This window comes from Bidens hawaiensis, unplaced genomic scaffold (assembly GCF_021521415.1).
Source record: "Bidens hawaiensis isolate Kalapana, Puna unplaced genomic scaffold, B.hawaiensis_p1.1 tig00057076_1, whole genome shotgun sequence".
NCBI lineage: Eukaryota > Viridiplantae > Streptophyta > Magnoliopsida > Asterales > Asteraceae > Bidens > Bidens hawaiensis.
In genome coordinates, this window is record NW_027500308.1 from 1 (window position 1) to 24805 (window position 24805).

At 36.6% G+C, this 24805-nt stretch overlaps 1 protein-coding gene and 1 pseudogene across 1 annotated transcript; one reads left to right on the forward strand and one right to left on the reverse strand.

Moving 5' to 3' along the window:
* The first annotated feature begins 3314 nt into the window (after positions 1-3314).
* On the forward strand, positions 3315-5563 carry LOC143601770 (uncharacterized). Its single transcript, XM_077079080.1, has 2 exons — positions 3315-3839; positions 3876-5563. Exons 1-2 carry the CDS (start codon positions 3599-3601, stop codon positions 4667-4669), a joined length of 1035 nt encoding a protein of 344 aa, XP_076935195.1. The 5' UTR covers positions 3315-3598; the 3' UTR covers positions 4670-5563.
* Positions 5564-14257: 8694 nt separating this feature from the next.
* On the reverse strand, positions 14258-24585 carry LOC143601769 (ALBINO3-like protein 2, chloroplastic; annotated as a pseudogene).
* Between the last annotated feature and the right edge of the window lie 220 nt (positions 24586-24805).

A 24805-nucleotide genomic window follows, 5' to 3' on the forward strand; every position in this document is an offset into this window, starting at 1 on the left:
GATTTCGACCCAAGCCTTTCTTTCACGCCGCCTGATGGTCGGTTAATTTGTATATGTTTTAGCTCGTTTATTATTTAGTTTTAACTGTTTGTTTTAGAACTATCGATACTTCAAACGTGTTTAATTGGATTTCAAGTCATAGGCGTTAAAGTACTCAGTATGGACCTGTTGTGACACGGAATGAAGACCCGGAATGTCCAGCACGCAAAACAAGGAAAAGAATGAAGATTGCTGTGACAGGGTCCCATCGCGGTACGCGATGGGCCTGCTGAAGAACCCATCGCGGTAGTAAATGAAGAGTTGACTTTTGGTCAATCGCGGTATGCGATGGGCCATAGAAGACCCCGTCGCATACCGCGACGGGAGTGCAGACGGGAAATTATGTTTAATTTCATATTTTTCATCATTGGGAACCCTAACTTTGTTTTTGAAGACCAAGAGGCGATTCCAGCAGCTCCAATGTAAGGCCCCGTTACCGGTAGCCCTACTTTCGTGTTGGATTTACTCATAAACGCAGTTCTAAATATCAGAGTTAATTAAAACATTCGCGGAACATTAAAAACATTCAAACCATTACATTCCATAACCATAATTCTTGTCTTATCGAGCATTCATAGTCATTTAAAAACAAAACATAGTCTTTTAAAATAAAACATCATAGCAAAATCTTCAGATGCCAGCTTCGTCCAACTCTGCTATGTGTCCTCCTCAAGCTACCTGCGTCGTCCTACTCACCTGCGTGCATACTAAAAGTCAGCTACGCTGAGTGAGTTTTAGTTAATCACATAATCATACAATACCTTCTTACATTTCATACTTAACCTCTTGACTTTCTTTCATACATATATAAGTGCATATACTTTCATTCTTACCTTCATACTTTCTTTACATACATAATCATACGTTTTAAAGAGCCTTTCGCCCTATAACCTCACAGATATTATAAGGGTCTGGTCCCTAACATCACAGATATTATAAGGGTCTGGTCCCTAACATCACAGATATTATTAGGGTCTGGTCCCTAACATCACAGATATTATAAGGGTCTGGTCCCTAACATCACAGATATTATAAGGGTCTGGTCCCTAACATCACATATATTATAAGGGTCTGGTCCCTCTTCGTTACCATACAACCATGCCTTTCCTTCGTTTATTAACTTTATCGCATTCATACATATAAGCAAATACATTATACTTACCTTATACGTAACACTACAACCTGACAGTACGTGCAATATCCGAAGATCGTTCACGTACTAACAAGCAATCACTCATACATTTCACATCATTCATATAAGGCATACACTTATCACTTAGGATAAGTGTATTAACAAACATATCGAGTATGCACACAGCCCCGAAAACATAACACATAAGTGGGGCTAGAAACTCACCTGAAGTCGGTTACATTCACCGTTAATTGTTATTCCCTTCTTGAGCTGTGCACGACTAACTGTATAATAATTACAGTATTAAGTACTGCTCTAGTCATCTCATTGCTACTTAATTAGTCTTACACGTCTAAGCTGTTTTACTTCATTACTCATTTACCTTTAAATGTATCTTTCATAAATTGCCAAACTCCAAGGGCTGTTATGTAATTATATAATTCTTTTCTAAGTCCAGGGACCATTCTGTCTTTATATTAAACTCCTAGTTCGTTACTTTGCCCTTAAAGAATTGGGTAAAGAATCACCCTCTGATTCGCTAAGCTCTCATAACGAACTAGCTAACGAATCACCCTCTGATTCGCTAAGCTCTCATAATGAACTAGCTAACGAATCATCCTCTGATTCGCTAAGCTCCCATAACGAACTAGCTAACGACTTACCCTCTGATTCGCTAAGCTCCCATAACGAACTAGCTAATGAATCACCCTCTGATTCGCTAAGCTCCCATAACGAACTAGCTAACGAATCACCCTCTAGTTCTCTAAGTTTCCTTAGCGAACTAGCTAAAGAATCACCCTCTAGTTCTCTAAGTTTCCTTAGCGAACTAGGGTTAGGTCAGGGAACATTCCCTGACACCTTTATCTTTTCCGGCGCCGCCTTTCCGGCGCCGTCATCGCCGGAAAACCGCGTTTTCGCCGGAAAAACGAGATCTCACTCGTTCTTCCACCGTTTTCATCGTTTTTTGTCCCGTTTGATCCGGATTTGAGCTAGGGTGATCCCTAAACTCATCTTAGGTCCGGTTTATACCCGATTCCACCCGGATCTTGTGATTTAAAGGGTTTAACGGTGTAGGCTTGTAGTTACGCGACTATAACTAACGTTTTAGGCTCGTACAATATTAAACTATCATTACCTTGGGTCGGTGCTCGGTTTCCTTCTTGATTTCGGCTAGAGATAAGGAAGAACTAGAGAGAAATCTTAAGTGTGTGTTTTAGGTAGTGTATGGAATATGTGTGAATGAGGATTAAATGGATATTAAGGGTTTATATATTTATGGATCATGGGCTTAAGCCCATGGTCTTTCCTTCTTTCTTTCCTAACCCAAGTCCATAACCCATATTCATTTACCCAACACTAGCCCAACTCGTATTCTATTTGTCTAAACCGATAACGACCCACTATGAAATAACGAAATTTATTTTTTTATTATAATAACCGAAAGTAGGATGTTACATCCAAGAGGCGATTTCCACCATTATAGCCTGTGTCAAGACCTTCCACATGATCCATATCATCCGTATCGAAGATTTGATGATGTCTAGGCTCGGCTAATCTCCTAGAATCGCACCCGGGATGTATAGTTTGTAACCATTTACAGTTTTTCTCATGTGATTAAGAATACTTATGTTTTGATTATTGAAGATTGATATAAGATTATTGATGTTTAGTGTTTATGTGTGTTCAGTCAGTTTAGGTTTACGTTGGTCTGAACGATCTGTTACCAGTTGCTAGATAATTAGTCATATAACTGTTTGGTTAGATTGAATACGATAAAACGTACAATTACCCTTAACCGAGTCACACTGGCAAGGAGTGTTTGATAACCAGTGCCGTGTGTAAAGTAATTGTTGACGTCTAAGGTTTTGTCTGGTTAATCAGTTTTCAGTTAATCATTAATAATAAATCTGTTAGGTTGCATGAGATACTGTTTGGCTGCTTACTTGAATTCCCAGGTGTGATTTGCTTTGTTAATTGTTTACAACTCGCTTGTTCGTTCGTTGCTTAGTTCTATAAATTCACTTTAATTGCTTGTGTGATCAGCACTAAATCGGTTACTTCATAATTATAAATCTGTTACACGAATTGCATTGACCACATACTCCTTGTGATACGATACCCTACTTGCTCTATCTATTTAGAATAATTAGGTTTTTGATTGACTCAAACGACGGTCATCAAAATGGCGCCGTTGCCGGGGAGTTAGTGCGCTTAGTGTTTTCGTGTTATTTGATTTATTTGTTTATTTTAGTTTAGTTTAGTAATTTTTAATTTTATTTTTGGCTTTTATTTTATTTTTCCATTTTACGCGGGGTGTGTTGTTTGTGCAGGTAACAGATTTTTACACACCCGCCACTCGGGCAGACAGTCACCGCTTATGAGTCAAAACCAAAACCCATCCCGAAACCCGAGCACGCAACTGTCACTATGAGCAATTATGGTGATTTTTGTTATTGTGAAGGCCCGTACCACTATCGAGATTGTCCAGTAGTTGCACAAAATCGGCAAGAGAGTTGCCATGGGCGAAGATATATGACGACATGCTATGAAGATAAAGAGATTTTGTCATATTATTCACACTCTGAACAACACACATCAACAAATTATGATGAAGATTATCAATCAGACATGGATGACCAATATGATCAAGAGCCGTATTATGCCAACTGTGAACCGAAGATGCCCTATTCCTCAAGTTCCCAAGACACGGTGGAATCCAAACTTGACAAATTGATAAATATTATGGTTGATTATAACAAGGAATCAGAACAACAAAGGAAATCTCTCGAGGCTAAGTGGACCAATCAAATTAATAAAGAGACTATACACACTGAACCAGACTGGGATGAGGATGATTATGAATATTCTCATGAAGAAGACGATTATGAAGAAGATGATTATGAATATTCTTATGAAGAAGATGATTATGAATATTCTCAGTCGGTTGATGAAGACCAACAAAATATTCTGCACTCTAAGCTCGATGCCATCATGAACACGTTAATGGAACATAAGAGACAAATGATGGAAGAAGAAAAGGAATATGAGCTAACACATGAAAGAATTTTGGCCTCCCTCAATCCTAATATTGAGGACAAAACTGAAATCAAACGAGACCAAGAGGAGTTGGCTAGTGGTACTGTGTCTGATGGTGATGAAGAGAATGAGGTTGTTGATCTTCCAAAGCAAGAAAGTGAAAGTGTGATTCAAGTAGAAGATACAATTCCTTCAGAGTATGAAGAGCCCAAGGTAGCCAATGTGAATCCTATGCCTTCTCCAGTACTTACTATTCCAAACAACAAGTGTGGGGATGAAGGCTTGGTAAAGAATAAAAAGAAAGTAAGCTTGCAAGATATTGGGCAAATAATTAAGAAGCGGCCTCACAATAATCATTCAAGTAGCATGCCAATCACAGTAAAGCGGTTATGGACTTGGCATGTAAGCTACCGAGCGCATATTGGAAACTCGGTGGGTAGGTGTGCACTTCGACCACCGTGAGGAATTCAGGTATTGTCGAGCTGTAGACATCAATTCAGCGCTAACCGGGAGGCAACCCGGGGTTTGTAAGTATCTTTAAAGAAAAATTTTTATTTGAGTTATTATCTACTTTATTTTGATTTATTGTATATTGTGTTGTATTTGGAACTTTGTGGGTGTAGTTCACTATAAACCCTCACGAGACCTCACTCGTCCACCCGGGCTACCGGGGGGTTTAAAGGGCTTGTTGCATACGCTAAATGCAATCGTGATTCCTACGAAAGTGAGTTAGGTCTTTTAACATTTTTAACTAATTTAACAGAATTTATTATGAAACGACTTAATTTGGCTCGGTAATTGTTTTAATAAAATTAACAAAAATTCATTTTCATAACTTTTAAAAGACCTATGTCTTACATTTGTGAGAAGCTTGCTTCTACACGTCTCAAGATTTTACAGGTTCGATTGTCAGTTTGGTACTTGATCGAGATGAGAGTATACGAGTGTTTATGAGAGTTCGCGAGCCGATTGGTCCTTCTCCAGTCCCGTTAATATCAGGTGATTTCAGTTTCATAATTTATTTTGTTTTTATTACTTTAAACGTTAAAAGTGTAATTGTATAATTGTTAGTTGAACCGCCACATTTGAGCCTCGAATTTTAAAATTGCTTAATAGTCAAAAAGTCAATTTCAACCCCGTCCCTCAAATGTTCATTAATCGTTTTATCTATTTTAACTTTGAGGACAATGTTAAGTGTTCTTACATTGAGGACAATGTAAACCTCAAGTGTGGGGATGGGGGAAATTTGAAAAATTTTAGCCCGATAGTACCTCGAAGAGTGTTCAGAAACCAAAGTTGTTAACTGTTAATTATTGTCATTAATGCCAAGTCATAGGTTTCTGGTCATGGTTGGTTTGTCAGCCTGCAATTAGTCTTACTCACAAATGTTTTTATAACGAGAAGTTGAAAATAGGGTCGTTTAGGCGGGGATAACGAGTCATGTTTATATCGTCAACCCTATTCCTCCGGTACATGTGTGAGTTGACCCAAATATATATAATACACATATAATATATAGTACACACATGTCATTTGAGTGCTTTCACTGATATTCATGGATTACGGGATCGTAGTTGGAAAAATGCAAAAGTGATAGAGGCAACTAGGTTAAGCCTCCTCTGGATGAGCGTGAGTGTGGATACTGGGGGGTTGGGGCCTCATACATTATACATATGAGGATGGTTTATGTGAGGGGCGGGGGGTTGGGTCCCTTAGAAAACCTTTCTTGGACTTATTTTTCAATTGTTTAACCCCCGACATTATGTTACGAGACGATCCGGCTTACTAGGTTTATTTGTAATTGTTTTTGTTTTTGTTTTTGTATTTGTATTTGTTCCATTATTAAGCATCACGTTTTTATGCTTAAAAAAACCTTGAGGAAAAGGCCAAAAAGATGTCTGTTTATATTCAGTTATGTATTCAGTAGTTCGTTTATGTAAAAAAAAGAAAAAAAAGAAAAAAAAATGAAATCAGTTGTATGTTAGTTTGCTTATTTAGAGGTTTTATAATAAATCAGTCAGTTTGTATAGCAGTTTCGCTTATTTAGATGTTTTGTAATAAGCCGGGTCGGATCATTTGAGCTACTTAAATATTTCCCTTCCATACCCTTACACCCGGCCCCGTTACAACCCTTTTAGGACCTCTTGATTTGCATTTGTGCCAAAGCAGCTTGATGGATTAATATGTACTTATGAGTGATATTAAGAGCTGAGTGATACTGGCCCATCTTTTGCTAGTCCAGATATTAAACCGAGAGGAGAGATGTTATATTACGAGTGGTATGAGCATGTGTGCCTTAACCGGAAACAAAGTACACTCGTCTGGGCGGCTCTATTGTTTTCATTATAGCATTTAACCGTATTTGTGAGATGTCAATCTAAAAACAGTGTCAGTCTGGAAAACTAGGTATGACCTTAAACCTTACTAGTATTAATGTCGATAATCTACATACCTATGATGGAGGTCGATGTTTGCTTTAGAGTTTTGCTTGAGGGCAAGCAAAAGATAAGTGTGGGGATGTGATGGTCGGTTAATTTGTATATGTTTTAGTTCGTTTATTATTTAGTTTTAACTGTTTATTTTAGAACTATCGATACTTCATACGTGTTTAATTGGATTTCAGGTCATAGGCGTTAAAGTACTCAGTATGGACCTGTTGTGACACGGAATGAAGACCCGGGATGTCCAGCACGCAAAACGAGGAAAAGAATGAAGATTGTTGTGACAGGGTCCCATCGCGGTACGTGATGGGCTTGCTGAAGAACCCATCGCGTACCGCGATGGGTAGTAAATGAAGAGTACACTTTTGGTCAATCGCGGTAAGCGATGGGCCATAGAAGACCCCGTCGCATACCGCGACGGGAGTGCAGACGGGAAATTATGTTTAATTTCATCTTTTTCATCATTGGGAACCCTAACTTCGTTTTTGACGACCAATAGGTGATTCCAGCAGCTCCAAGAGGCGATTTCCACCATTATAGCCTGTTTCAAGACCTTCCACATGATCCATATCATCCGTATCGAAGATTTGATGATGTCTAGGCTCGGCTAATCTCCTAGAATCGCACCCGGGATGTATAGTTTGTAACCATTTTACAGTTTTTCTCATGTGATTAAGAATACTTATGTTTTGATTATTGAAGATTGATATATGATTATTGATGTTTAGTGTTTATGTGTGTTCAGTCGGTTTAGGTTTACGTTGGTCTGAACGATCTGTTACCAGTTGCTAGATAATTAGTCATATAACTGTTTGGTTAGATTGAATACGATAAAACGTACAATTACCCTTAACCGAGTCACACTGGCAAGGAGTGTTTGATAACCAGTGCCGTGTGTAAAGTAATTGTTGACGTCTAAGGTTTTGTCTGATTAATCAGTTTTCAGTTAATCATTAATAATAAATCTGTTAGGTTGCATGAGATACTGTTTGGTTGCTTACTTGAATTCTCGGGTGTGATTTGCTTTGTTAATTGTTTACAACTCGCTTGTTCTTTCGTTGCTTAGTTCTATAAATTCACTTTAATTGCTTGTGTGATCAGCACTAAATCGGTTACTTCATAATTATAAATTTGTTACACGAATTGCATTGACCACATACTCCTTGTGATACGATACCCTACTTGCTCTATCTATTTAGAATAATTAGGTTTTTGATTGACTCAAATGACGGTCATCACCGCCCTCCACCGACAGACACACCCGTCGGTGGAGGCTGCCTCCTATCTTCAAACCCGCTTCCCGGTACGAGCCTAGGATCTGATACTACATGTTAAACTTTGAGCAAGTGAATCAAGAACAAAAACTTGAGATTTGTAGAACTCTCTACGACTCTTTTATTAAGAAAACGACAAACGAGAATTTAATAAATAACTAACACATTGAACCTAGGGCTTTTATAAACCCACGGTTTCAATCCTACACTAACTCAAATACATAATTTGAATACAAAACAAATAGGATTAAATAAAATAAGACTAACTTATCTTATAAAAATAAACTAATTATTATATTATATATTCTCAAACATTCTAGGGGCCTTTAATTTAGTTTGGTGTTGGAAATGTTTAACATAAGATCTCCATCATTATCTTTAATTTGATTATCTCTGGTACTAACCTATGTCGATAGGAACTTGAACCCCCAAAAGCAACTTTATAGGGTTTCAAGTGTGACTCTTTGTTGAAAGTATCTCAATGGAAGGTACTGATCTGTGTGTAGAATCATACAAAGTGTTTATATCACTTATCCTCGATTTCATACACTTTTGAATAGGAACATGAACCCTTAATAGTAACTCAATATGTTCAGTTTCAAGTTTGAAATTATAGAAAGGTGATGCGTGCTAAATTATACACATTATGTATATCATTTATCCTCGGTTTCATACACTTGTTATAATAAATCCATTGGTTTAATACTAAATTATTTGTAACGTGAATTTGTAGGTTCGAATTACAAATTGGTCCAAATAAATGAGAAATTAATGATGACAAACCAGACACAATTCATACACCGAACAGAGGTGGGAATGAAGCAACAGTGTTCAATATGGGAATGAAGCACGTTGGTCCGATAAAGGAGTGATGATCAAACGAAAGAAGGAACGAGGTAAGAGGAAATGAGGATCAAAAGTCAAGACGAAACCTAAACATAAAAACAAGATCGTGACAAATCTTATGGGCGGTTAAGACATTGCAACTATGATATATGACCAGCAAAGAATTGCAGACAAAGCATTAATGAGGAGACAAAAGAATTTAAAGTTGGTTTCGTACCAAGAGGGCTTAAACGTGACACTTATGTGTAACGATTCCGGCAAAATCAGGTATACCCTAACCGGTATATACTATTTATGTGTTATTTAATAATGATTATGTGAATTATGATGCGTTTATACAAGTATGTATGATTCATAGTACGAATTATACTCGAATATACAGTTAATCGTATTGGAAATACGATTAACCGATTAACGGTTATTGAAGCCCGAACGATCGGGGATTTCATTATAGACAAAATATATAATATTTAGTGAGGTTTGCGAAGTATTAAAGCTTCGGGATAAGTGAATTAAAGCACAGAAAAAGGATTTCGATTTAATGATACGTCGGTACGTTAAACGAAACCTTTAATACCAAACCAAGCAAGAGACGATCGATCAAGCCGAAAAAGATGCACAATTATTAATACTATGATGTTTTAAGTTAATAAATGTCATGGTTTAAATTTTTAAATCGGTTTTATATAAATTTCATTTTTAAGCCGAAAAACGACCGTTTTAGCCTCGTTTTAAGCCGAATTAAACGTTTAACCGAAAAACGAACTGAACCAGATTATCCAAAACATTATCCGGATTTCGAGAATCCAAATATGTGGTTGAAAATGGAGAGGTGGGTCCCACCCCACCCTCCTTGACTTCCGATCGGACTTAATGTCCACACCCCCTTTATTATTTTCTTTTTTCACAAACACAATCCAACAAACCTTCAACTCTCTCAAGTCCAAGAACTAAAAACCGACAATTCTAGCAAGAATAACGAGGTAATGATCGAGATATTCACGTGTTTATGTTCGTTTCTTGAGTTTTCTTGCAAGGAAATGAGGTTTCCAAGTGAAAAAGGGTGAAAACCCGAGATGGAACCGATTCTTGCATGATCAAGTGATGTATAGGGATCTTGGTCCAAGAAAGGAGTTAAACGAACCAAAAACGAATTTTTACGGTTAAATCTTTGTTTTTAAAGCATAACCGAAACCATGAAAGAAATGGCTTGATTGTGGGTGTAACTTGCTTGGTGTGGTGTTATTGTGCTTGTAGGTGTTGTATCTAGTTGCTAGCAAGGGCTAGAAAGCGAGATTCTTGCGGTTTGAAGCTAGAAACTCAAGGTAGTTCGGTTTTGTGTGATGTTTGTATATTTGGACAAATTGTGTTTCGTGTAGAGTTAGGTCATGAAATTTTACAGGGATGATCTACACATGAAAATATGAGTTCTGTGAAGTTTTGGTAATTTTTGGATAAAGGATGAATATTTGGTGAATTTAATGCTCGGTTTTGGCCAAAAATGGTGAAAAATAGTTAAATATCATGAAAAATTCTGAAAAATTTCAGATAAGCTTTGTATAACATGTATAAGTCACACACAAAATTTGAGGTCATTTGGAGAAGTCTAAGTAGGCTTTTCGGTTAAACGAGTTCTAGGGTTTTCTAGCTCGGTTTTAGTGAAAATGGCTTTTAAAAAGGATTTTGGTTCTGGAAAATTACAGGGGATTATGGAGATGGCAGGGGTCATCCAGGAAAAATTTGGGATTTTTCTAAGATCGTTTGGTATTTACGACATATTTAGTGTTTAAATGGTGTTTAAAAATAGATAAATAAATGTTAAATATAAAAATTAATTCTGGAAATATTTTTATAAAATTCCCCACTGTCAAAAAGTGATTTGTGCAAAATTTCAAGATCCGAGACTAAACGGATAATTATTTGTGCTAAAACAAACTTTTAAAGCTTAAAACGCGTAAACCGGTAAAGTTCGCATAAGCGAGCTGACTGGTGTATAAAAACCCTAAAAATGAACTATTTTCATATAATTAAGTTAAACAAGTAAAAATGAATCATCCGAAAATAAGTTGGATGATCTGAGTGTTTTTAGCCTATTTAACAGTTTCCGGTACGATAATGACGGAAACGAGTCCCGCGGCCAATCGGGACATCTAAACCGAGCCCTAATTTCACAACTTAGTTAAATTATCAATTAACAACTATTTTCGGGTCGTGTGTGACCAAACTCATTTTTGAAACATAAAAATGGATAACCGTGCTAGGCACGCAAAACGGGAAAAATGACTAATAGTAGATCTGACTAGTGAACTCTATACGATATCACAATCTGAGTCCGGTGAAAGTGTTTCTGGGTTAACATTGCCCCCAGAACGGGTATAGTACTGGGTTAACTGTGTCCCCAGATGTACCGGTTAACACGGTTAAAGTTATGTTAATAGTGATTGTATAGTAACGAACTTAGGGATCGTATTACAGATTTGGACTAGTAGCTGGAGTGTTGTATTACTAATTTGCCTACGATAAGGTGAGTTTCACGAGCCCCTTTTTTTTCTGAACTGATTTCGAATATTTTCTCGGGGCGGAAGCATGTTTTTACTGAAATGTTTAAATACATACTGAACGCATGGATTTGCGTGGATTTATATATTTTATGGTACGGGAATCGTACGGAAATGTACTAAGATGGTAATTGTCTGAGTTGCTAACATTCTAAGGCCCCGGAACACGAGTGATTAATTGAAAGCCGGTAGAGTGTGGATAGTACTATTGGTCTGACAAACCCAACTGGTCCGGCATGGATTTGCTGATGTTTCCCAGCCAGTTGCATATGTCTATTTTGTTGATATTTATTTTGCTATGTAATGTTAGACATAGCGGTTTGGGGCAGTTCCGTGGACGGGGGATATGTCACGGGCCCGTGGGCGGGGGATATGCCACGGGGGTTGTGTGTGATAGTCAGAGGTTTCACTTGTAGGCTCAGCATAATTACATCGCTAATATATGATTATTATAATGATTTGTCACTGTTGTTTAAATTAGTGAAACTCACCAACTATTCGTAGTTGACCCGTTTTCTTTACATGATTTCTAGGTACTCCCAAACTGGAGTAAGTGCTACATGCTTGATGATGCTTGCTATTTGTGGAAGTTTAGTGATCATTTTGTATTAAATATGATTATGTAATGTTGGTAAAACTTATGTGCTATCGCCTAGACGGGAACTAAACTCGGAACAATGTAATATGATGTAAATTAATGTAGTGGTGTTTTCTTTATAAGCAATGCTGTTGATATCAGATGTGTCTGTTGCATCCCGTTTACGTTTCCGCTGTGGTTACGGGGTGTTACATTATGGGTCATAAAAAACCTTATGACCCGTAAGACATGATTACATCTGCACAAGTTGTCATTAATGCAAAACATATTTTGAAAAATCAAACTCAAAAATATCAGGATCTCTTAAAAAGCGATCTTTAGAGGGGTATTAAGACACCTTACGAACCATAAAGACTATAGGTAGGAAACACATCCCTAATATCTGAAGCTGAAGCCAAGACTTCTTAAAAAGCGATCTTTAGAGGGGTATTAAGGAAGTCGTGTCCACATTTCATTGAACCTTTTTAAGATCATTACTCAAGTGGCATACCGATTGAAGTTGCTAGAAGACCTAAAGGGTGTTTATAAAACATTCCGTGTGACGCACTTGCGGAAGTCTCTTGTCCATGAACCTTGGATGTGTTATGGATAATGTTGAGGTTGACTATAAGCTTAATTAGTAAGGGAGATGCAAATTGGAAGTCGGATGAAGAAATGCGTGATTTTGGTTTTTGATGATGAAATTAATTAAAAAGGTTAGATTTGTAACATTCCAATTATATCCTATTTTATATAAAAACATAAATAAACTAAACATTTATAATTATTGTTTACTCCAATTACTTAGATTTTTAATTATGTAGGGATGAGCATTTTGTCCCAAATACCATTACTCGTACTCGTATCGTACACGTACACGTACTTATACTCGTACCGATTTAGCATATTCGGTACGGGTATCGGTACTCATTTTTGTTGAATTTTGGTACATGTACAATCGAGTACAGGTACGGATTCGGTACGGGTACATTTGGTATTTTGTACCTGTTTGGAGTATATAAAGGTTTAATTGGGATTTTTCATATTTAATATTTAAAATAAATTCTACAACCATGTTATTATTGAACAAATACCAAACATTTCTTTAAAATTAAATAATATAACATTCAAGACTCGAACCAGCAAACAAATTACTTAAAGTCGGCGACCGAATTATGGTTCTTCAACACTATCTTATCATTAAATCGACGACCAATTTGGTACCCGTCACGTACGTGTGCAAGTATCGATACCCGGCCTAATTCAAGTTGTTTGCTACTCGTACCGGTACCGGTTTCAAGATCGTCGAAGATTTGGAAATAAAAAAAACAAAGTGGTACAAAAACGGGTACTGTACCGAAATACCCGTATCAATACCCATACCCGTACCATAGCGAAAAATTTGGTACGGGTATTGATACATGTTTTTATTGATTTTTGGTATGAGTATAATCGGATACATGTACGAGTACGAATACAGGTACTGTCCCACACTCATCCCTAATGTTGATCACTACAAATATTATTGGGGTTACATAAGATGTTATGAATTTTTAGGGTGGTTAGTGAGAATTCATCATAGTTGAGATGGAAGTTGAAAAATAATGAACACTCTTTTGATAATGCCTCTTGTTAACATAACTAACTATAGATATATTTTTATATAAATTGTAATTATTCACGATTCTAGTGTTGTTTTTTAAACGGAAAGTACATTTTTAAATACTTTGTATGTACACTATTCGTTTACTAGATAGTTTGTGAATCAATGGTTTTTACCATCATGTGCAAGACACCTGAAAAGATTTAGTATTAGCATAAATCAAACTTGTCACAAACTAACAAAATCATGATTAAATCTATAAAGTTTTAGATATCTTAGTGGCTAAGCAAGGGAATAAAGATTATAGACAAACCTAAAATGGGTTTATTCTCTTCGTACAAATTCATTTTCATTGCAATGATCTAGGAATCATAATATACGTACTTTATATTTTCAAAAGTATATCTTTTTATTATTTTCAAGCCTTTATCATTTTCTTAATTGTTTATTACCATTACCATTATACCATTATTATTCCCATTACCATTTTACTTTCCGGTTGATGGCAACAATGCACAAATATTTCAAATGTCAACAGCTGAGTGAAGCAACCACAATGATCAAACACTTAATCATGATTTGATCAAACACCAAATACAACTAGAAAAAATAAGTAGAGCGTGTTTAGAAACGTTACAACCCTACCGAACTGTCCAAACCAAAACAAATCGGCTTGTTCAACCACTTTGGCAATTTATAGTTCAGCGATTAGAAACTTGAAACTGAAACACACTCTGAACAAAACCGGCAATTTAACCTTGATTATTGTTTTTTACTTTTTCCAAAAAGTCAATCAAATGGACATTCATAAATACAATTTTCTGAAGTAAAGGATTATACCAATTGTTTTTCTGAAAAGTCAACAACAATACATGAAAACCTTTGTAGATCTATAAAAATGGAGGGAAGATGAGTGAGATCAGTAGTCTTTTCTCCTGCTATTTTCAAGATCACTTGCGAAATTGTTGTCTTCGGCTTCGCTTTCAACATGTTTCAAGAATTCACCATAAGCTGGATCGATAGTAGTTAGGATTCGCAAATACTTTTCTGCATCAGCATTGCGTCCTACGACTAGGTAAGCACTGCAAAACGAGTGAAACCAAAAATGTAATCGGTCAAATGGGTCTAAAGTTTGCCCAAAGTCTATTTTTGAATCATGAAACCTCCAATATGATTTTGTTCATAAAATATATCATTACTAAAATAATACCATTCTTGTAATCATATTTGACACATCAACTATTACAATATAATTATGTTCATCAAATAGATCATTACTAAAATAATACCATTCTTGTTCATATTTGACACATCAACTATTAATATAAAAAATTACAGAGTTTATTTATGAATGAATTTCATAGATAACCTTAAAAACTTCACAAATATCAGACCCAAGATTTAAAATATCAATGTATACCCCTAGAAAGTAAGTAAATATCATATTTACCCATTCTAACATAACTTTATTTTTTACTTGTATTTTTTTTGCAAAACATGTATACCTTTTGTTTAGTTTTTAATATCTTGCTTAAACCGTAACAAACATAACTGATACCGACCATGTATGCGTCGCCTCGCCACATCAACGCTCAGGTTTTAAATATGTTAGTTTTCTGTATAACAAGCTATACAAGTGCCGCTACTTTTTTTTTGGTTTTTTGTTTAAAATATGTTAATGTGACAAAATTATTTTTTTCGTTTAGTTCCGGTATTGTAACGAACATAGCCGATACCGACCATATCCGCATTGACTCGCCACTATTCACCACGCAACGCGTGCAAATAAATCACTAGTTTCATTATAAATTGAGAATATTACACTTCTACCCTTATTTTTCTCAAAACTTCAAAATTTCATACACATCCATTTTTAACGTTCAGCTTCCATATTTAGTTATTACCCATCAACAATGTTTTTATCAAAATTTAAGATTTATTCATTACATTAAAACAGCTATATTTTCTTCACATCGACTTTCTTCCATAACTTTCTATAATTTCTTTTACAACATGCATAGGAACCGATGAACACATTTGAGTCTGGCGTTAATTTCTTTAACAATACGAGTTATTGAAAAATTAAGTAATAATAATTTTTTATTTATAAAAAGTGTGGCGATGATGTTTGAAACTCACTCTAGATATCTATTGAGCGTCAAAATAAATTAATTAAAGTTATATGATATGTAAATAATATTAATTTCGAAAGAATTTAAATAAGCACAAAAAGCCAAATAAATCACGACTATATGATTTTACCTTTTCATAATTATACAGTTCAAATTAGTTACTAAAGAGGTGGACCGTGGATAAATAACTATTTTTTTTTTATTTTTAAATATTTAAGAGTCTTGAGATTTAAGGATACAAATAGTTAATATGAAATTTAAAAGTTAAAAACAAAGGTATAATGGTCATATATTTTAAATGCTTTTAATGAAACGGGTATATATGATACTCTCTGGGTTGGATATAGATATTTGTGTAAGCGCATTAGGAATATATATATGAAATTTTCCCTTTATTTATTAAAGGGATAATTTTAATGCCAATAGATAATGTGTTTTGCTCAATCTGTTACCTTGAAAGAGCTAGCAAACCTTCACAATAATGTAATTTGGTCTTTGCATCTTCCGGCTCTTTCATATTTGCTATTCTTTCTAGATGTACAATAGCTTCTGCCACTTTACCCTGCATAAAAACCACATATCTTAGTATAAAAGAAATAAAAACATATACAAAATAGAAATAAAAATTGTCATATAAAATAAAATATAGAAAAAAGATTCACCTGCCGTCCAAGGGCTCTACCAAACGCATTTGATGCTACAATCAAATTATTGATATCTTCAAGTTCTGTTGGATGCCCAAAACGAAGAAGCTGCAACAAGTACTTGGTTAAAAAAATGAAAAATTTTAATAAAAAAAAAAGTGAAATCAGAGCTTCATACTTTGGTTATAGCACGATCCAAATATTCAGTAGCCTCAACTACCTTTTGATCATTCATCAAAATTTGACCCATAGTGATCAATGCACTAACATGCTCAGGGTCCTTTTCGAGTATCAATCTGCAATTTATGTTTAAAATTTGGAAAACAACAATAGACTAAATATACATCATTAACAATTTCAACTCGCTTATGAATGAATGGGTTCACCAGGGTTGTAATATATATATATATATATATATATATGTACTGGGTCAAATGGGTAGGATTTAAAAATAAGCTTGGAAGGGAAAAGAACAAATTGATTAAAAATCATCCGGAGTGTATTTTCAATGCACATAACCACATGAATGATTTGATTAATTCATTCATATGAAATTTTTAATCATAACACCAAAATCACCCTTTTTAATCCCATTGATTTTGCCTAGGCCTGTAAACGAACCGAATGTTCAGTGAAGAGTTCATGGACCGTTCGGTGGGAAGTTCGTTTATTTAATTAATGAACGAACATGAACAAATAATTGTGTTCTTTTAGTTAAAAGAGTGAACATGAGCACGTGTCCCGTTTGCTCATTCAGGTTCGTGACGTTTGTTTATTTAAACTTTTTATCCTCCGTTCCTTTACACTCTCATTTATATTTGTTAGTTTACGTTTGTTAATTTCGTTAGTTTACATTCATTAATAAATTCATTTAGAATTTTTTGACCCATTACAACTTAGTCTAGTTCAATAACATTTTAGCCCCAACACAAAGTTCTTCACATTACTTTAACTAGTTCTAGCTCAGTTTTGTTCATTCATCTATGTTCAATTATGTCCATTCGTTTACGCTCGTAAACCGTTCGTTTATACGTTAACAAACACAAACATGCATTAAAAACAAACACAAACAAGAAAACCCATTTCGTTTCTGTTCGTGTTCGATAAACGTGAAACGAGCGAACATGCTCCATTCGCGTTCGCTTACAGGCCACCTCTAGAATCTCTGTTTAAAGTATTTAACCAATATGAAGGCTCCAGTATATTACCTTAGAAGTGGGACAGCTCTATCTTTTTCCCCTTTTGAAAGGTGCAAGATAGAAAGCTATAAATAATTTCAACCACCCACATAAAAAACGAGAAACAATATCAGTTACAATCAATAAACAAAAGTAACCGCCTAAAAATAAATACGAAACCCGGAAAAGAAAGGAAAGGAGGAGGAAGGGGGGGGGGGCTTACATTATAGATCTCTAGTACTGATAACTCTTGAACACGTTTTTTAACCAAAGGAACAGTGAATATGGATTCTAGTCCATCCATTTCAGGGGACTTTCCGGAATTTTCTGGAGCCAATTTATCAGGTAATCCCAATTTATCAGGTAATCCCAATTTTTCACGAACATGTGGATGTTTCATAGTTAATTGCTGCGTAATTAATTAGTTAAATAACTAAAATTAAACATAGTAACCAAATTAAAGAATGATTCTACATAGCATAAATAACTAAAATTAAACATAATAACTAAAATACGCCCTGCTTGCGGTGCGCACATATGATGTATATATGTGTGAACCCTCGGGTGGGCAAAAGTGAAATTGCACTAATTTTGACGTTATTTTACTAATCTCGTGAAAATATCGTTAAAAGTGACGGAAGGTTAATCAGGCATCATGTGGTGGTGTTGATAGCCGAAAGACAAGGGTACATGCACCAATCAGCCGGTGTCCCGATGATTTCAGTGCTATGTGCCTTATGTCCAAGGCTTGATGCAAAACTACTATCGAGCCGGGGGTCTCACCGGAAGCAGCCTCTTAATCCCCATTGGGTAGAGGTAAGGCTGTCTACATCTTACCCTCCTCAGACCCTACCATAGCTTTGCTATTGGTGGGATATACTGAGTACGATGATGATGATGATGATGATGATGAACCAAATTAATGGATGCTTCATGAATGATTCAACCACCCAGATGAATGATCCAACAAATTTTTTTTTTAAATATGAGCAAAAATGAAATGGGCTAATTGAGAATTATATAAAATGGAGTGTTAGAAAGCTAAAACCAACCTGAACAAGGGTTAAGGAGCTATTAGCTGTCCAGTATAGCAAACTGCCCTGCAAAAGAATTATTAAAATCTGAGCTTAACAATTAAAATTAACTTACTGCAACTATTAAAAAAGTTAAAATGTTTAATATCCAGCCACGTGAGATATTCATATATGAAGTCCATTCTTTATAATACTAACTTTCCTCAACAAGTACAGCTTCATTGATCAATAGCAGCTCTTAGTATAGAACAACCAGTCAATTCTATATAACAAGAATAAAACTATTGGTTTTCCTGAATTAAAGATTAAATTAAATGATTTAACTGCAACCTAATTTGCTGCAAAATATGAGAAACTTTAGTTTACTGTGGAAGATAAAATCCAGCAAAAAGTATAGGTATAGTGAGACAGTGCAGGTAGTACTTATAATACTGAAAAACACACACACAGATGTTAGAATACATGTCTTGAGTTATATAACAAGAATAAGCCAATATAACATATACTGTCATGTTTTGCAGGTGACAATAACCATTTACAAAATGCCCTCCAAAAGAACACTGACAGAATTTTGTACATAGATCACTCACCTTTGCTAAAACACCAATTAGATTTGGCAGCCTTGCCAAAGAAGACTTGTCAAGTGAAACCTGATTAAAAAAAATAATTCATAAATTCAGAAACATAGAATACAAAATAATAAACCAGAACCATACAGCCTCTACAGAAGCCTACTTACATAACTCTCAGAAAATAATTGCTACATCAGCTAGGCATTAGACAAGTGAGGTTCTTTGTAACTGTCTGATAATTTTGGGAAAAAAAACCCTTCAATTATTGCTCAAAACCTTACTATTTCTCAAGAAAAATGAGTATTCATTTTAGAGTTAATTACACGGATGGCTTGCTCATTTTGCATGTTTAGTTCTCCAACTTTGAGAAATTACAGGCTCGATCCAATTGTTTAGAAGCGGGTAAAACTTTTGGTTGCTAAATTAGATGGATGCTAACTTTGCCCATTAAGTGGATGGTAAGTGTCAAGCTGTCAATCCCCTTCCACTCCATTTCTTCCCACCTCTTGTCCAAACACTATAGCCGGAAAACATATCGCCTAAACCTCCATTGCCCGTTCTTAGCCAGACTACCACCGCAGCCACACCAACCCGCCACCGCAAACCTTCAAAGCTCACTCGGCCAGCAACTGAAAACCCCACTGCAGATCTGACAGCAGCCCCACCACAGATCTTTGAAGCTCGACTGTTACCCGCCACCACACCTCTCAGCTTCATCATCATCGACTGCAGATCTTGTTGGGTTCGTAGGCCTTGTTGGCCCGGTTTATTATATGAAGTCAAAAGAGGAGACGGGTGTGGGCGGTCGGGCCCAAGCCCGGCCCGGTTTAGATTTCTTGCATAATAATTTACTAACCCTAGTTCAGTCTCTATATAAACAACATTATGTACTTGTAATATTTGGTCACTCAATAAAGATATACCTAGTTGCCACCCGTGGACGTAGGTCAGTTTAGACCGTACCACGTTAAATCCTCGTGTTCGTTTACTGCTTTCGTGTGTGTGTTCAGTTTCGTGTGTGCGTTTAATCCTAACAAGTGGTATCTAGAGCTTAGGTTCGGATCACACGAAGAACACGGTGAACCAGTTCCGCGTGTCGCCGCCGCACCAGTGATCGGGGCTAGGGTTCCGCCGCGTTACCGCTAACTGCTGCTAGGGTTTCGCTGCCACCAGTTGCCACAGGTCAGATTCAGGTTGTCGATCTAGTTTTTCGGTGTTGGCAGCTAGCCGACGTATCCAGCGATCGACCGGAAGGTTGAGAAGAAGGCAGAAGTTTTGCGAGTCGAGATCCTACTTTGCAAAGTACGAGTCAATAACAACGAATCAAGATCCTATTTTCGTTGAAGAACAGTTTCAAGTCAGAAGAAATTTAAAGAAACTTAGAACCAGTGCCAACCGCGTTTGTCAGGTTTATCGTTTCAGTTTAAAGTTTCGGTTTCTGATTTACAGTTCGTTATTCCGCTGCACGTTAAATAGGTTGATTGTTTAACAGAGTTCAGTAGAACAATCGTTAAGTTCAGGCTCGTGTTGCTGTGTCTGTCTCTGTTTTTTTTATCCAGTTTTTCGTTTTAGTCATTGTTATGGCAGAAGACGGAAAGGTTTCGATACAGAAGTTTGACGGACAGAAGTTCAGTTGGTGGAAGATGCAGATTGAGGCACTACTTTGTCAGAAAGACTTGGATGTAGTGCTTGAGGATGAAAAACCAGAAAAGCTGTCAGAAGCAGATTGGAAGAAGTTAGACAAGAAAGCCAGGGCTTGTATTACTCTGTCGTTGTCGGAAGATGTGGCGTTTAACATCATGAAAGAAACCACAGCACGTGGTATGATGGAGGCGCTATCCAACATGTATGAAAAGCCTTCGGCAGCGAATAAAGTCTATCTTATCCGAGAGCTAGTGACAACAAGAATGAAAGAGGGTGGGTCATTTACAACTCATATCAATAATCTTAATTCGATCTTGTCCCGCTTAGTGTCAGTTGACATTAAGTTTGATGATGAAGTTCAAGGCCTCTTGTTATTATCTTCTTTGCCCGACAGTTGGTCGCAAATAGTGACTGCAGTTTGTAGTTCGTCTACAAATATTACTTTCGATGGGATTCGAGATCTGATTCTGGGAGAAGATTCAAGACGCAGAAGTTCAGGTGAATCATTAGGCAATATGCTAGTCACAGAAGGTAGAGGTAGGGGAAAACAGCGAGGCAGTGGGAGCAGGAAGAGGAGTCAGTCTAAGACTCGTAAGGATATTGAATGTTGGGGTTGTAAAGAGAAAGGACACTTCAGGAATCAGTGTCCGAATGGTAAGAAAGAGGTGAACGTTACAGAAGACGACACAGATGACGGGGTCAGTAGTGATGAGGCTTTGGTTTGTAGTGTTGAGAGTAGCGTTGATGCTTGGGTTATGAATTCTGGTGCATCGTTTCATGCCACTCACTGTAGTGAAACGATGAAGAATCTTAAATTTGGGGATTTTGGAAAGGTTCGACTAGCGAATGATGATATTTTAGAGGTTACGGGTATGGGAGACGTTGACTTGATAACTTCTGCCGGTACTTCTTGGACTTTGAAAGACGTGAGGGTTATTCCAAGTTTGAAGAAACGTTTGATATCAGTTGGGCAGTTGGATGACCAAGGGCACGATGTTAAGTTCGGGAATGGGCAGTGGAAAGTAGTCAAAGGGAATCTCGTTGTTGCTCGTGGAAAGAAAATTGGTTCATTGTATATGGTCGGCATGTCATCGAAAGGAGTGGATCCAGTTTTGGTGAAAGACAAAATCCGGTTCACAGAATCTCGTGGGCAGAAGAAGGTTCGTTTTGCAAGTAACAAACCCATAGCCAAAGTGAAGATTCAGGATGAACGAGCTAGGAAGGTTAAATCAGTTGGAGGACATCGTGACAGTGGGAGCACAGGTCGTGTTTCAGTTACAGTTCCAGGTCGACAGTGGATTAAGAAAACCAGTATTCCAGCTGTAAAAGTCTCTCCAATGAATTACTTGCTGAATATGGAGAGTGTTTGTTCTCAGGTTATCTCAGGATCCGGTAGTTCGTTACAGTGGGAGCCGGTAGGGACAGAGAACGGGTCAGGGGCAGTTTCAGCCATGACTGACGTGTTGGAGCTCCGGGGAGCTTCAACGGGCCTTCAGGTTAATTGATGAGAAGGCGGTGGCAACTAGAAGAAGTTTAATGTTCAGATTACAGAAGTACAATCAGGAGTGCAGACGAGAGTACTCAAGGCCTCCGAGTGGGAGATTGTTGGGTTCGTAGGCCTTGTTGGCCCGGTTTATTATATGAAGTCAAAAGAGGAGACGGGTGTGGACGGTCGGGCCCAAGCCCGGCCCGGTTTAGATTTCTTGCATAATAATTTATTAACCCTAGTTCAGTCTCTATATAAACAACATTATGTACTTGTAATATTTGGTCACTCAATAAAGATATACCTAGTTGCCACCCGTGGACGTAGGTCAGTTTAGACCGAACCACGTTAAATCCTCGTGTTCGTTTACTGCTTTCGTGTGTGTGTTCAGTTTCGTGTGTGCGTTTAATCCTAACAGATCTTTGAAGCTCGACTGTTACCCGCAACCATACCTCTCCGCTTCACATCTTCGACCGCAGATAAGCCTCGACTTTTCAGATCCTGCGTGTAAAATGTGAAGATGGCACCTCCTGTCGGACCATACACTAATTTGTGTCCCTATTTGATTCGTTTTTTGAGTTTGCAGGGTGTCGGGGACAAGAGAAGGGAGAACGGCGGTGCATTGTTAATAAAAAAAAGAAAGCGACGGTGGTGGTGCAGGTTTCCAGATGACGGTGGTGGCTGACGATTGTGTTACGATGCCGATGATGTGGGTAAGGTAGGGTGGGGCAGGTACTATTGATTTATTTATGTTTTTATCTATTTAATTATTAGGGGTACTTTTGACAATTCACTCCCACTTAACGGTTAAAGTTCATGTCCATCCAATTTAGGGACCAAAAGTGTTACTCGCTTCTAAAAAGTTGTATTGAGTCTGTAATTTCTAGAAGTTAGGGACTAAACGAGAAAAATGAGGAAACAACATCGACCATTAGTGCAATTAACCCTTCATTTATCATATAATACAGTTTATATCTATGGAGTTTGAATCAAATACAAATGAAATTAACATGCTAATTGTGAAAATCAAGTAGAGTAATTATATATACAAGTAGAGTAATTACATAACTACTCTACTTGTATATTTCTCACAATTAGCACGTTAACTTTCCCTTATATCTATGAATCAATAATAATACGATGTGTGCAAACTAACAAAACCATATATTGATAGCACAAAAAGACGATATTCAACAACGCCATTCTCTAGATTTAGTAACTAAATATCGTTTTATTAACAAACAGTCTTTCCTGAGCTTTAGCACCATATTACTCAAAGTGAAGGGAATTAGCATGTTGAATTTCTTTTTGATGAAGTCAATTAGTTAAAGTAAAGGGAATTACCCGGACATTGACAAGATGCAGTGAAGCTATTAGCAGGGGGAAAATGCAACCTGTCATGCCATGTGGCAACTCAATCAGATTCTGGAACCAGAGAGTGCCCCCCTGAAATGAATGAATAAAATATCAACTTCAAAAATTCATCAGTGATTTACAAATATCAAAGTACATAAAATATTAGAGCTAAAACAAAAAACTAACAATCATAGATTAGATTTAGTTAAACTATGTCTGAACAACCAATCTCCCCAAGAAATAAATGGATATGACAAGAGAAAGATTAACAATCATAAGGTGTTACAAGCCAAAGATTGGTTTAAATGTGCACTACTAATTATTTACTTATAAGTTGCCTTACAGACTTGAAGCCAGGATGATGGTCCAGTGCCATTTGTCGGACACTCACTGTCCCCAAAACAAAACAAGGAATCTGCAAATTACAATCAACGAATGAGGTATTCAATTTATCTACAAATTAATACTGTTACTTGGGACCATGTAAATTTATTAAACTAAAAAAAAGGTATTAAATTTATACATTATGGAGTTCATTCCTCATCCCACGAATGTAAAAAAAGTTCACATAAACATCAGTGGATTGTAAACTTATGTATCATTATACATAACAATAGTAAGGTTTTACAGTATCGTTTATTGTGTCTTGGAATAGTACATTGTAAAATTTGATTAAAAATAATATTCATTGCATAAACATCAGTGGATCATATTAAATGATTAACCTGAACAAGTGGATATGCTAATATCCATAAAAACGAAGGGCAGCCAATTTCTTTCCTTTTATCTCGAAAGCGTTTGTACTGTTGTACCCAACTCTTTCCTGAGAACGGTGGTGGTATTGGTAAAGGCACTATAAAAAAAGTCAAAACAACATTTGAAGGTTTCTGTCTGAATGAGTTAAAAGTAAAAATAAAAGCAAGAAGTAACTGACACTGAGATAGCAACTCGGCATTCCTCTTCAACTTGCAAAAGAAGCACAGGAAGTATGGTAACTCTAAGAGCTACTGTTGAGATGATGATAGTCAACCACCTGCAAAGAAAATAGGAAATGAGACTACTGTTTAAAAATAATAATAATAATACCAAGGGATGGCAGTAAGATGATGGAGCGTAGAACCAAGCAACGAACGGGAAGAATGGGCTCGGAAGTGTGAAAATCAAAGAAGCCTCCTTGAGTGGAGAAGGAATAATATGACAAGTTGTAGGGTGTAAGGAATAATCGATTACTGTGTGTGTAAATCGGTCTGGTT